Raw genomic sequence first — 15,381 nt, forward strand, 5'->3', positions numbered from 1 at the left:
AAAAAAAAAAAAAAAAAAAAAAAAAGAAACATACAAAAATTAGCTGGGTGTGGTGGTGGGCACCTGTAATCCCAGCTACTCGGAAGGCTAAGGCGGAGGATTGCGTGAACCCGGGGGGTGGAGGCTGTGGTGAGTCAAGATGGCGCCAATGTACTCCAGCCTTAGCAATGGAGTGAAACTGTCTCAAGAAAAAAAAAAAAAAAAAATTACTCTTAGAAATTAACTTATTTTCAGAAGATTCCTTAAGGCAAGGCATGGTTGCTCACGCCTGTAATGTCAACACTTTGGGAGGCCAATGCTGAGGCTGAAGGAGGAGGACTGTCTGAGCCCAGGAGTCTGAGACCAGTCAGGGCAAAACAGTGAGACCCCCCTCTTTCCAAAAAAATTTTAAAAATTAGCTGAGTGTGGTGGTGTGTACCTGTAAGTCCCAGCTACTCAGGAGGGTGAGAAGGATCACTTGAGCCTAGGAGTTCCAGGCTGTAGTAAGCTATGAAAGCACCACTGAGTTCCAGCCTAGGTGACTGAGCGAGACCATCTCTTAAATAAAAAAGGCCAGGTGTGGTGGCTCACACCTGTAATCCCAGCACTTTGGGAGGTGAAGGTGGGCGGATCACCTGAGGTCAGGAGTTCAAGACCAGCCTGGCCAACACAGTGAAACCCCATCTCTACCAAAAATATAAACATTAGCCAGGCATTGTGGCAGGCGCCTGTAATGCTAGCTACTTGGGAGGCTGAAGCAAGGAGAATTGCTTGAACCCAGGAGGTAGAGGTTGCAGTGAGCTAAGATCACACCACTTCACTCCAGCCTGGGCAATAACAGCGAGACTCCGTCTATAAAAAACAACCCAAAAATGTAAAAAAGATTCCTTAATAGCATCTAATATTGAGTCTGTACTAAGTTCAATTGTCTAATTAATATCTTAAAAATTGGCTATTGGCCAGGTGTGGTGGCTCACACCTGTAATCCCAGCACTTTGTGAGGCTGAGGTGGGTGGATCACTTGAGGTCAGGAGTTCAAGACTAGTCTGGCCCACATGGTGAAACCCTGTCTCTACTAAAAACACAAAAATCAGCTGGGCACGGTGGCAGGCGCCTGTAGTCCCAGCTGTTTGTGAGGCTGACACTGGAGAATCGCTTGAGCTGGGGAGGCGGAGGTTGCAGTGAGCCAAGATCGCACCATTGCACTCCAAGCTGGGCAACAGAGCGAGCTCTGTCTCAAAATAAAATAAAATAAACTGACGTTTAAATTCAGAATCCAAAGTCTGCATGTCACATTTGGCTTATATATTTTTTAATTCTTAATTTACAACAGCTCCCCTTCCCTACCCTTTTCTTGACATTCATTGGTTGTGATCTAGACTTCTACACTTGTCTAAAAGCACCAACCGCCCAAGCAGACTTTGGTAATGGTTCACATCAGAGCTAAGAACTCAACACTCTTGCAGGATTCTCCTGCAAAAAGCTCACATAGGCACGGTAGACAGAAAGAGATCAGGAGATACCAATCATGGAGATGTTAAATCATCTGCCCTTCTGCAAAACCCAAGAGGCACAAAATAGAGTCAATCACCACAGATCAATCCAGGTTGATTTCTACCAGTGAGAACTCCAATAGTTCCTGCTAATCATCAAGTTGACTCCAAGGAGCAAATCACACTTAGGTTTATGTGGCCAAACTAAGGCACCACACAACATCATTTATGCCAATAATCTCAACTCTGGTTGCTCGTTAGAATCACTTGGGTAGCTTTGAAAACATGCAAGTAAATCAAAATTCCCCTGAATGCTATATATATGCATACTACAAATAACTATTACAGCAATAAGATTACAAGTCATCTTAAATCCTCAAAAATTGGTACAGGCACTGGTACTGCCTGCCACACAGACCCGGATATCTACAACAGCGAGCTCCAAACATCTTTCAAGAGAAACATAATACATTTTCTAAAACTCTGTCTTCTGCCCCAAACTGCTTCATAAAACCAAAGCAAACAATGCTACCATTTTTCTAGCTATGCTAATAGTACTAGCAGACTCAAAGGACTCACAACTGGGAAACTATGTTAAAAAACAGAAAGCCCTAATTAGTTTGACACCTTTAAAACAAAACCTTTGGGGGATAAGATGATTTTCTTTTGGCATTAACAGGCACTATCAAATCTAACTCATCCATTACTCACCTTATCAAAAAATAACGATTCTGTTCCACCACCATGTTTGCTGGCATCTGCCATGGAAGAATCCTTTAGATTGAGCAGTTTGGGTTTCTTCTGCAAAAGGAAGATACAAACATGTGAGATTCAAAGAGTGGTTTTCTCTGAATTTTGTCTGCGTTCAATGGTTTCAACACTGAAACCACTGCTGATTAATAATTTGAAACAAATGAGAGAACTCTAACCAACTCACTCCATACCCTCTAAGATTTCTACTCATATTTTCTATTTCAGTTTGCCTGTTAAGTTTCTTTCTCCAACAGAGGTTCAAAGATCATTCTACTCCGAAATGTTTTCTCCAGAAATGATCATGACATTACTGTGACAAACTTTTAGAACAGCCTTACTTTTTCTAGGGGCCCAAAGTAACTTCATTTTGACTCTAATGCCACTGTTTTGTTCTCCTACCAGTTGAGGGAGAAGAGGCTGTTTGTAAAAAGAGCTGGTGCACGTAGCCTGAAATTGACAGAAATCAATCTTTAACCCTGAATAATATTTCAAGTAAAAATTTACTTAAAAAGCATAATTTGCTGGGCATGGGGGCTCACGCCTGTAATCTCAGCACTTTGGGAGGCCAAGGTGGGCAGATCATGAGGTCAAGAGATTGAGACCATCCTGGCCAACATGGTGAAACCCCGCTTCTACTAAAAATACAAAAAAAAATCAGCTGTGTGTGGTGGTGCGTGCCTGTGGTCCCAACTACTCAGGAGGCTGAGACAGGAGAATCGCTTGAACCCGGGAGGCTCCATCTCAAAAAAAAAAAAGCATAATTTTTCTAATAGAAGAAATAACTATCTTGCCAGCAATATCCCCTCAGACTAATTTAATATTGTTCTTTTAAAGGGAACCAACAGGCCATGATATAATCCTGTCAAGCAAGAAGTTACTTTTGAAATCCACCACTTACTCTCTACGAAGAAATGCACAAACTTGGTGAGAAGTAGCACATTTACCTTGGCTATCTCAGAGTATACTTTCTTAAGAGCCGCAGCCTCTGCTTACACTGCCTATGCAGAAAGTAGGTGGAGAATTGTAAGACCCCACTATATTCTTTCCACCTGTAGGTAATCAAGAGTGGGAGGACGTAAATCCAAGCATGGAGTGTATCTACTGAGCTGATTCTTGCTACCCATATAACTAATTCTCTTTACCGAAGTGAAGAAATAGAAACCATTATTATGTTCAACTTGATTTCAAAAGAAACCATGACAAACACTAATGAAAAAGGATACTTCAAAAGTGTTAGTAACACCTAGTATATGAGACCTTGTAGTCACTATTTTATCAGTCACCTCTTACTATTAGAGGACAGAAACACCTCTTACTATTAGAAACTTTTGTCATTATTTAATTCTGCAGACACATCTATCTCTTCCATATTACATATTGCTTTGAAATTCACTGAAGAATTCAACATTCAATACATGTAACTAGCGCTCTCCCTATCATAGCTGTGTTACATCAAAGAAGGGAGCAAGCTGTGCTTTCTGCAGACAGACCATCAGTGTTAAATATAATAAAAAACATCACGTAATGAATTACTAATAGGAGTTTAAGACTTCCCTCTGCTACAGCCCAAAGGTCCTGCCTTGGAGATTAAGATGATACAGACAAGATCTGGTAACCCAGCAAAGAACTTTGAGCAGGACAGGGTTCTAGACCAAAGAGACCTCAAAAAGCACATGCACTCTACTCACAAGAGGACCTCAGAGATCATTTATTTCTGAAATAATTCTCAAACTCAAGAATGTTCTTTCTTAACACAAGGCAGATTTAAAGCATCAAATAAGACGTGGCCAGGCACGGTGGCTCATGCCTGTAATTCCAGCACTTTGGGAGGCCAAGGCGGGTGGAACTCCTGACCTCAGGAGTTCAAGACCAGCCTGGCCAACATGGCGAAACTCCATCTCTACTAAAAATGCAAAAATTAGCTGGGTGTGGTGGCACACGCCTGTAGTCCCAGTTACTTAGGAGGCTGAGGCAGGAGAACTGCTTGAACCCAGGAGGCAGAGGTTGCAGTGAGCCGAGATCATGCCACTGCACTCCAGTCTGGGTGACAGAGCGAGACTCTGTATCAAAAAAAAAAAAAAGAAGTGAAAAAAATTTTAAGTATTGGAAATTCTTAGTAGCAACCAAAACATTAAAGAAATGACAGCTCATTGCAAAGGAGATAATAAAGAACTCAAAAAAGTACAGTAATCCAAGCAATCAATGTTATTCTAATCTCTTTTGCAAAGCCAGATAAACTTTGCACTGAGTTTCTATGACACATACTAACTTGCTCCAAATATCTAGGACCCAACTGTTAACGCACTTAAGAACACGTGACCATCTCTAGCGTACCTCTCCCTTAGAATTGCTTGTGAGTGTCAAAATGAGCAGCTGCTGCCCATTCTCACCTTAACTGGAGGCGTGGTTCCTGTAGGGTGTCTGCGGATCTGGCAGCCATTCTGGCTGGGCCTCTGCGGCTTGTTGTTCAGTTGGGGCTTCTTGACAGTGCCTCCATGATCATTTCTCACAGAATCAACCTTCTCAGCAGTTGTTTTGCTTAAAAGCTGATTAAGACACATTAAAGAGATTAATGCTCTTATCAAAGCAAACAAATATCATCTAGGAAAAGTCCCCTTCTGAGCACCGTTTTCCAACTTCTCTAAGATAATAATAATAAATAGTCTAATTCTTACAAAAAAAAAAAACATACCACGGAGCTGTTGGCATCTGGTAGGAATTGTCCAAACTCTGACAACAAATCTTCCTGGTTTTTAAAGAGACGCGCAACCTGGGCATACACCTCCTGCTCTGTCAACGCTGGAGTATAGTTTCCTCCAGCTTCCTTGGCATTTCTCTGCTCTTTCTGAGGAATTGCAAATGAAAAGAGATCACATTAAAGAGCTACTGTTTTGAGTCGCTCATCTTTGCACACTTTCTGGAATCACTGTTATCTACTTAGGCTGCATGTAAGAAGAAAGTCTAGGTTCTCAGCACCCGTTCTGACCACAAATGAAAATTTCAAGTTGAGAAAAAAGTGCAAGATGGTGGATGACAATTCCTTTCAAAACTAGGGTAGTAAATTTTTTTGAGATGGAGTTTCACTCTTGTTGCTCAGGCTGGAGTGCACTCGTCTCAGCCTCCCAAAGTGCTGGGATTACAGGTGTGAGACACCATGCCCGGCCTAGGGCAATAAATATTAATGGCCGGGGGACCACTACCAACTGACAAAACCTTAGAAATTTCTCCTCCTGGCCGGGCGCGGTGGCTCAAGCCTGTAATCCCAGCACTTTGGGAGGCCAAGGCGGGCGGATCACAAGGTCAGGAGGTCGAGACCATCCTGGCTAACACAGTGAAACCCCGTCTCCACTTAAAAAATACAAAAAATTAGCCGGGCGAGATGGCGGCGCCTGTAGTCCCAGCTACTCGGGAGGCTGAGGCAGGAGAATGGCGTGGACCCGGGAGGCGGAGCTTGCAGTGAGCTGAGATCCGGCCACTGCACTCCAGCCTGGGCGACAGAGCGAGACTCCGTCTCAAAAAAAAAAAAAAAAAAAAAAAAAGAAATTTCTCCTCCTTCTACTGTAGGTTAACTAGACTAAATAAGTCACTATCTAACTGTCCCAGATAAAACAGAGCTTCATTTCATGGGATAGTGACTAAAAATCCTGACTGAGGCCAGGCGCAGTGGCTCACACCTGCAATCCCAGCACTTTGGGAGGCCATGGCGGGCAGATCACCTGAGGTCAGGAGTTTGAGACCAGCCTGGCCAATATGTTGAAACCCCATCTCTACTAAAAATACAACAAATCACTTGAACCCGGGAGGTGGAGGCTGCAGTGAGCCGACATTGCACCACTGCACTCCAGCCTAGGCAAAAAGAGCAAAACTCTGTCTTAGAAAAAAATCCTAACTGAATGTTGCAGGGCAATCAAGTCAGGCAAATAAAACTGGCTTTATAGCATGGGTGTGGTGGCTCACACCTGCAATCCCAGCACTTTGGGAGGCCGAGGCAGGCGGATCACAAGGTCAGGAGTTCGAGACCAGCCTAGCCAACATAGTGAAATCCCGTCTCTACTAACAATACAAAAAATTAGCTGGGCATGGTGGCAGGCGCCTGTAATCCCAGTTACTAGGGAGGCTAAGGCAGGAGAATCACTTGAACCTGGAGGCGGAGGTTGCAGTGAGCCGAGATCACACCACTGCACTCCAGCCTGGGTGACAATGCAAGACTCCCTCTCAAAAAACAAACAAACAAAAAAACTGGCTTTATAAACACGTATGGTAGTTTCTAACTGGCTAATTTCCAGTGCGAATTAATGGACACAATAATGGTTACTTAAGTTGTTCTTTGACTAGATGGCCTGATTAAGACAACCTGAATGGGCACTCTTCTTACCTGATATGTGTGCAAAATCTCCAGGAATGCTTTGTAGATGTCTGGTTGGCCCTGGAATCTGTTCTTGATCTTATTAACATAGTTGATGGCATGATTAAATTCCACAGGTTGATTGTTCTGCAAGGATGGGGCCGTTCCCAATGAGATTGTCACTGGTGTGTGAGGCTGGACTGGCGGAGAACGTGGGGATGCATACGGTGGAAGTGGGGGAGTCTGCTGACTGGCTGGAGTATGTGCTTGTAGTTGGGAGGGCTAAAAAGAAAAAAAGTCTTTATTCTCCTCAGATGCATAGATGAGTTGATAGAAGGAAAGTTCAAACTAAAGAGAAACAAAGTGTCAACGTATATCCTTTATTTACTCACTCAGGCCAGGCCTTTTTAGTCCAACACAAATCATACTGGGCAACAGTGGGAGTTGTAGAGAGTTCAAACATGCTGATACAAATATCTCAGTCTCACATTTTCTAAATAAAACCTTAAAACTGGAGCCATCTCCAATTACAGTGAAGAATTTTTCATATGCAATGTTTTAGCTTAGTAGCTCAACAAGTACACATAGAAAAAAGCTCATTCTACACAGCCTTTTGATGTCAACAAAAAGACAACACTTCAATTGTTGCAGCAGCTCCACATAGTCTTCTATGCCAACTCTGTCCTGTAGAACTGAGATGATGGAAATGTCCTTTATTGCACTGTCTTAAATACACAGCCACTAGCCACATGTGGTTATTGAGCACTTGAAAGCTAGTGCAAATGAAAAACTGAATTTAATTTAAATTTAAATAGTGCTATGTGGCTAGTGGCTACTGTGTCAGACAGTGTGGTTCTAGACCAAGAACACCCCATCTTCATCATCATCACCATCACTGTTCATTAGATCTTCTACTTAGCTTGATATAATCTGGCTATATCTGGCTTAGCTTCTACTTAGCTTGATATAATCTGGTAAGTGAAGTAACTTTCATAAAACAAACATGTGGGCAGTAGCACAATTTGACCATAAGAGGATGGTTTCTGTCTGTGCTATCAACTACTACTACACAAAGTCACCACCTGTTGGGATGTTCATGGTTTTATAAGCAGAAACTGTAAAGAGAAAGACCTTGGAAGTTGTTGCTGTGTTGATTTAAATAGATATCTAAGTGGTGTGTAAATGTGAACCATGTCATAGTGAAGTGAAACATAGTGAAACTGCATTTTTCTCTGATGAAATCTTTGTAACCTTGTGTCTCAGTATCTAAGTCTTATATAAAGGGGAAATGTCAAACGAAGGTACTTTCTAGGGATGCATTCACATTGATGCAATATTTTCCAAGTGCTCACCTTGCTGACTTTGGCAGGTGGGGGCTGAGGAGCTGGCTGGGCAGGAGCTGGGGCTGACTGGGTTGAAGGCTGGGAAGGATGTTGGGGTGGTGGTTGAGGCTGGGGCTGGATGCCATGGGTGGGAATCTGATGAACCTGGCCAGGAGTTGTCACATTCACCATGTCATTGGTCTGCACCTCAATTTTGTAGCCAGGGGGCAAGAAGGTGTTGAATCCCATTATCAGATCGGGGTGGCCTTTGAATAGCTGGGACACACGACTAATCACTCCTGGGGTGTCGATGCTGATAAAAAAACAAAAAGAAAAGTGATGAACTGTAAGCTTGACAAACACCCTGGTCATAAAAAAATTCACATTTCTTTTTTCTTTTGAGATGGAGTCTCACTCTGTCACCCAGACTGGAGTGTAGTGGTACGATCTTGGGATCCTGGCTCACTGCAACCTCCGCCTCCCAAGTTCAAGTGATTCTCCTGCCTCAGCCTCCCAAGTAGCTGAGATTACAGGCATGTGCCACCACACTCGGCTGATTTTTGTATTGTTAGTAGAGATGGGGTTTCACCATGTTGGCCAGGCTGGTCTCGAACTCCTGACGTCAGGTGATCCGCCCACCTCAGCCTCCCAAAGTGCTGGGATTACAGGCATGAGCCACCTCACTCAGCCAAAATTTCACTTCCTACTAGGTTTTCTCTAAACAGGAAAACAGATAATCTACGCATTTTAAAATTAACACACAAAGAACTCTGAGATTCAAAGATATTCGGCCACAATTTTTTTTTTTTTTTTGAAACACTGTCTCATTCTGTTGCCCAGACTGGAATGCAGTAGCATAATCTTGGCACACTACGGCCTCCGCCTCCCAGGTTCAAGCAATTCTCCTGCCTCAGCCTCCCATGTAGCTGGGATTACAGGCACCTGCCACCATGCCCGGCTAATTTTTGTAGTCGTCAAAATTTTGAACAGAATATATGTTCATGGTAATAATCCTACCAAGCAGATACTCAGACAATACATAGAAAGCTACATATCCCAAACAAGATCCACTCTTTGATATATCAGTATATATCATTTCAGCACAAATCTACATTGTTCAGATGAGTTACAACAGTGAACTATGAGTACAACAGTTTACAACAGTGAACCATGCCAGAATGTAAGAGTATCTAAATCAATTCAGAAACCAAGTAGCCTAAATCACTACCAGTGCTACTTCCCTGACTGAGACAAAGCACTGAAAAACTTTAGTTAACAAAAATTTACCAATAAGGATAAAACAGTCTAGTGGCCATAATTTCCATCAATAAAGGAATGCATAAAATAAAGGCATGATTTTGAAAATTCAGCCGCAGAAAGGAGCATCCTTTATCTTCCAGTAAACAAACTATCTTCTCCTTTCGAAAATCAATATGCCAGATACAAAGCTTGAGTACAATCACACATCTTTTACCTCTGAGATTTAAATTCCTTCATGATGTCAAGGAAATCATTGTAGACCTGAGGCTGACTACCAAATTGCAGCTTCACCTGGTCAAGATAAGACAGCGCATCCTCCACCTGAGGCAGGGATAAATATCAAGGTTATAAAAAGAAAGTAAGCTCACAATTACAAAAAAAAAATTATGCCTAAGTATGCTTAACACAGTAAATGAAATAAAAATATATTAAATATATACTTAAAAGTTAGTACGGATGTCAGTAATAAACTCAAGCTTAAAATAATAATCAACTCATAAAATCTGTAGCCTTGCCTTGGATAATTTTGAACAGAATGATCAGTGAAGAATAATTACAATGATATGTCATTTATTCATTAATTCATTTCATAAGTATCTACTAAACTGCAACATGCCAGGCCCAATGTGAGTACCAAGGATTCAATGACAAATAATTTGTAGCCCCTTGTCTACAGACGTTTGTTTGTATGTAGTCAGGAATCATAACACAGCGGGTAACCCAGTAACACTCAATGCCTGGAGATGGCATGGGAAGGACACGTCTTCCCCACCAAAAAAGTGAGGCTTCCCTAGGAGGTAATGCATAAACTGAGACCTAAAGATGAATATAAGCCAGCAAAAGTAAAGACCAGTGAAAAAAACCAAAGGCAGCAGCATGGACAAAATCCTAGACAGGATACGATATGGGATATTTAGAAATCTGAAAAGTTTAGTTTGGCTGGAGGACCTGTAGTGAAGAGGAGCACTGGAAGGAAAAGTAACAAGATGAGACAGAAAAAAAAGTAGGATCTAGATTCTGAAAGGATTTGTAAATCTTGTGAAAAAGCAATTTAGATTTTTATCATCTGCATTTTCGTGTACGCAATTTGACTACAGTGTTGAGAAAAAATTGGCACAAGAGCAGAAAAGACTGAAAGGAGGTAGGAAGACCAGTTATGCTACAAGAATAACTGAACAACTGTGAAAACAGTGGCTTGAATTATAGTACTGGCCCAGAACAACAGAGACAACTGCATAGATAAAAAAGCTTGTTGGGTAGCAGAAGTGACAGGATTGGGTAACTGACTGAATAGGAGAGCTAGGGGAGAGCCAGCATTCAAAAGTGATCCACCACAGAGCACTGTGAGGAAGAAGAGGCCAGAGTGACTGTCGGACCGATCAAAGCTCGCATGCCACTGCATCCTGCACCCAGCACTTACATCCTTCTGCAACACTACCACACCCAAGAGAAAGCCTGAAGGGGATGCTAAAGGAGATACAGCCAAGGTGAACAATGAGCAGGTGAACAATACAGCAAGGTGAACAAGGTGCAGACCCAGAGAAGATCTGCAACGCTGTCTGTTAAACCTGCTCCTCCAAAGCCAGAGCCCAACACTAAAAAGGCCCCCGCAGGCCGGGCGCAGTGGCTCACACCTGTAATCCCAGCACTTTGAGAGGCAGAGGCGGGAGGCTCATCTGAGGTCAGGAGTTCAAGACCAGCCTGACCAACATGGAGAAACCCATCTCTACTAAAAATACAAAAATTAGCCAGGCATGGTGGTGCATGTCTGTAATGCCAACTACTTGGGAGTCTGAGGCAAGGGAATCACTTGAACCCAGGAGGTGGAGGTTGTGGTGAGTCGAGATCATGCCATTACACATCAGCCTGGGCAAGAGCGAAATTCGGTCTCAAAAAATAAAAAGAGTCCCCCGCAAAGGAGAGCGAGGAGGTACCCAAAGGGAAAAAGGAAAATGCTGACACTGGCAGGGAAGGGATTAACCTTGCAGAAAATGGAGATGCCAAAACAGACCAGGCACAGAAAGCTGAAGGTGCTGGAGATGCCAAGTGAAACGTGTGCATTTTTGGTAACTGTGTACTTCTAGTAACCGTAAGGTTTGAACCATAAAGTTATGAAGTTTGTAAATTTCGAAATACCATTGTTTAAATCAAGATTTTTAAAAATGCAGAATTTTGTTTTGCTTTTTCTAAAGCTGTGTTGTTAGCACACAGAACACTTCATTGTTGTTTTGGAGGGAAGGATCACAGGTCATTAATAGAATATCTTTGAAGCTGGACTGATGTGGGGAAAACACCTTTCCCTTCTAGTTTTGAGAGACTTCCTCTTGGCTTATAGGAGAAGAAATTCCCTGACTTTATTTATGTATTTATGTAGAGATGGAGTTTTGCTATTGTTGCCCAGGCTGGAGTACAGTGGTGCAATCTCGGATCACTGTAACCTCTGCCTCCCAGGTTCAACTGATTCTCTTGCCTCGGCCTCCTGAGTAGCTGCGGTTACAGGCGCCCGCCGCCGTGCCTGGCTAATTTTTGTATTTTTAGTACAGACGGGATTTCACCACATTGGCCAGGCTAGTCTCGAACTCCTGACCACAACTGATCCACCAGCCTCGGCCTCCCAAAGTCCTGGGATTACAGGTGTGAACCACCATACCCAGCCTAGATTCCCTGACTTTTGACACACACGGCCACCTTGGCCCAAACACCTTGTGTGATGGAAAAACAAATTCATTTTTACGTCCTGTTCTCCCTTCCCACCTTCACACACTTAACTCCCTTATACCCAGACACCTGTTGGGACCTAACCCCCAGTAATTGGTTACCAGTGTGTGTCAGGCAGTTAAACTTTCCAGTCATGCCACTGAAATGGCAGCCCTCAAAAGAGCAGTGGTTCCTTTTCCAGACTGTGGATCTTCAGATAAGTCCTGCCATTTTCATTTCACTTCCTGAAAGTCAGGGTCGACTTGTGAAAAGTTGTTAAACAACATGCTAAATGTGAAGCGTCAACCTTCACTCTAAACTTGCCCTGTTCAGAGCATCAAATGAAGAATTCACTGGGTTTTATAGTGGCTTTTCGTGTTTTTTTGCTAGTTCACTGTTAAGGATTGTCCATGTCCTGCCTGAAATACCATGACTGTTTATGGAAAGTATCTTTTTTTTTTTTTTTTTTTGAGATGGAGTCTCGCTGTGTCGCCCAGGCTGGAGTGCAGTGGCGCCATCTCGGCTCACTGCAAGCTCCGCCTCCCGGGTTCCCGCCATTCTCCCGCCTCAGCCTCCGAGTAGCTGGGACTACAGGCGCCCGCCACCGCGCCTGGTTTTTTTTTTTTTTTTGTATTTTAGTAGAGACTGGGTTTCACCGTGTTAGCCAGGAGGGTCTCGATCTCCTGACCTCGTGATCCGCCCGCCTCGGCCTCCCAAAGTACTGGGATTACAGGCTTGAGCCACCGCGCCCGGCCATGGAAAGTATCTTTAAAGCCGGATACAGTTTGGCCTGGGGAGAAAAAAAAGCGACCTATCACAAAGAAGAACAGGTTGGAAAGGCTACGCTATGAGTCTCATTTAGGACAAAGACACCCAAAAGAAATCCCCACTAGCTGTTTTCTATTTACTCTGAGATGAGTAAGTTTTTTTGGTGGTTTAATTGAAGCCTAAATATTTAAAATTATACAAAATATCAGGTTTAAGAAATTTCAGGAATAAACATTTGATGTGATTTAAGCCAGTCTTTTTCTTTTTTTTTGAGATGGGAGTCTCGCTTTGTCTCCTAGGCTGGAGTGTAATGGTGCAATCTCGGATCACTGCAACTTCCGCCTCCTGGGTTCAAGTGATTCTCCTGTCTCAGCCTCCTGAGTAGCTGGGATTCCAGGCTCATGTTACCACATCCAACTAATTTTTTTTGTATTTTTAGTAGAGATGGGATTTCACCATGTTGGCCAGGCTGGTCTTGAACTCCTGATCTCAACTGATCTGCCCGCCTCAGCCTCCCAATGTGCTAGGATTACAGGCGTGAGCCATCACACCTGGCTAGGCATAGATAGTCTTTTGATTTGTTGCAAAATGGAACATTTACGTTCAAGTCAATCAGTAATTGGTGCTATGGTCTGAATGTGTCCCGCAAAATTCTTACATGGAAACTTAATCACCAATATGATGATACTAAGAAGTGAGGCCTTCAGAAAGTGATTGTGGAGCCCTCATGAATGGGATTAAGGACCTTATAAAACGGCTGGAGTGAACCAGTGCTGGTCCCTTTGGCCCTTCTCCCTTCCACAGCGTGAGGACACAGCCTTCAGGCACCATCTCAGAAACAGAGTTCAGGCCCTTACCAGACACCAAACTGGCACCTTGATTTTATTTTATTATTTTATTTCATTATTTATTTAATTTTTTGAGATGAAGTCTTGCTCTCGTCACCCAGGCTGGAGTGCAAAGGCGCGATCTCAGCTCAACGCAACCTCTGCCTCCCGGGTTCAAGCGACTGTCCTGCCTCAGCCTCCTGAGTAGCTGGGATTACAGGTGCCTGCTACTGCACCTGGCTAATTTTCGTATTTTTAGTAGAGACGGGGTTTCACCGTGTTGGCCAGGCTGGTCTAAATCTCCTGACCTCGTGATCCGCCCGCCTCGGTCTCCCAAAGTGCCGGGATTACAGGCGTGAGCCACCACGTCCGGCCTATTTATTTATTTTGAGACATGGTCTCACTCTGTCACCCAGGCTGGAGTGCAGTGGCATAATCTCGGCTCACTGCAACCTCCACCTGCTGGGTTCAAGCGCTTCTCGTGCTTCAGCCTCCAGGAGTAGCTGGGATTACAGGTATCTGCCACCATGCCCGCCTCATTTTTTTGTATTTTCAGTAGAGACAGGGTTTTACCATGTTGGCCAGGTTGGTCCTGAACTCCTGACCTCAAATGATCTGCCCACTTCAGCCTCCCAAAGTGCTGGGATTATAGGGGTGAGCCACTGTGCCCAGCCAGCACCTTGATTTTAGATTTCCCAGCCCTCAGAACTTCTCCAGAACTGTGAGAAATAAAATGCTATTATTTAGAAATAGATTATCTAGTCTCAGGTATTTTGTTATAGCAACACTAATGGACTGAGACAAATGGCTTTTTTTTTTCTCTTTGAGACGGAGTCTTGCTCTGTCGCCCAGGCTAGAGTGCAGTGGCACTTTCTCAGCTCACTGCAAACTTCATACCACTCTCCTGCCTCAGGCTCCCAAGTAGCTGGGACTACAGGCGTCTGCCACCATGCCCAGCTAACTTTTTTTGTATTTTCAGTAGAGACGAGTTTCACTGTGGTAGCCAGGATGATCTCGATCTCCCGACCTCGTGATCCACCCGCCTTGGCCTCTTAAAGTGCTAGGATTACAGGTATGAGCCACCATGCCTGGCCCCAAGACAAATGGCTCTTTAAGAGTTCTTCAGACTTCCATTATGGCCATGGGTTAATCAGTGTTTCAGTGTTGCTAGATATCAGATTGTATACTTGGTCAATACCCACTTGTTTGATGGTTAGTTTTTCTATACAAATATTATGACAATTTCTGTTGAAATTCAATGGACTATTTTAATTCATATTCTGAACTTTCCATACTGAAATATTTCATTAATGACCAACTTAAGTGAACACAAAATGCAGTAAGTTTGCAAAAGGAACCAAAACTCTGAAAGATATTTAAGAAAAGGATGCATCAATACACAACAAAAGAATAGTTATCAGTAAGATATGGTATGGTATAAGGTAACTACTGCAGAGAAGGAAAAAGTACAGAAACCCAAAAGAAAGCAATTATGTGTGATAGGTGTATGTCTGAAACAAAAAGGTACTGAAAGTCACAACAAACCACTGTTTAAAAACTAGTTCTAGGCCGGGTGTGGTGGCTCACACCTGTAATCCTAGCACTCTGGAAGGCCAAGGAGGGTGGATGCCTTGAGGCCAGGAGTTTGAGAGCAGCCTGGCTAACATGTCAAGACCTGTCTCTAGTAAAAAAAAAAAAATAGAAATATTAGGCATGGTGGTGCACGCCTGTAATCCCAGCTATTTGGGAGACTGAGGCATGAGAATCACTTGAACCCAGGCGGGGGAGGGTACAGTGAGTTGAGATGGCGCCACTGCACTACAGCCTGGGCAACAGACTAAGACTCTGTCTCAAGAAAAAAAAAGGTAAAATAAAAGTTATAGAATTGCCGGGCGCGGTGGCTCACGCCTGTAATCCCAGCACTTTGGGAGGCCGAG

General features: G+C 43.4%; 1 protein-coding gene across 1 annotated transcript in view; it reads right to left on the bottom strand.

Moving 5' to 3' along the window:
- The window catches only part of SIN3A (SIN3 transcription regulator family member A), an 88,571-nt gene that overhangs the window by 35,979 nt on the left and 37,211 nt on the right, over nucleotides 1-15,381 (bottom strand). Inside the window, exons 4-9 of the mRNA XM_017854781.1 lie at nucleotides 9,367-9,473; nucleotides 7,923-8,205; nucleotides 6,601-6,852; nucleotides 4,918-5,070; nucleotides 4,616-4,771; nucleotides 2,184-2,273 (exon numbers count right to left, since the gene is read on the bottom strand). Coding sequence (XP_017710270.1) covers nucleotides 2,184-2,273; nucleotides 4,616-4,771; nucleotides 4,918-5,070; nucleotides 6,601-6,852; nucleotides 7,923-8,205; nucleotides 9,367-9,473 — 1,041 coding nt within the window. The remainder of the gene's footprint in view (nucleotides 1-2,183; nucleotides 2,274-4,615; nucleotides 4,772-4,917; nucleotides 5,071-6,600; nucleotides 6,853-7,922; nucleotides 8,206-9,366; nucleotides 9,474-15,381) is intronic.

This window comes from Rhinopithecus bieti, unplaced genomic scaffold, assembly GCF_001698545.2.
Source record: "Rhinopithecus bieti isolate Rb0 unplaced genomic scaffold, ASM169854v2 scaffold_39856, whole genome shotgun sequence".
NCBI classification, from domain to species: domain Eukaryota; kingdom Metazoa; phylum Chordata; class Mammalia; order Primates; family Cercopithecidae; genus Rhinopithecus; species Rhinopithecus bieti.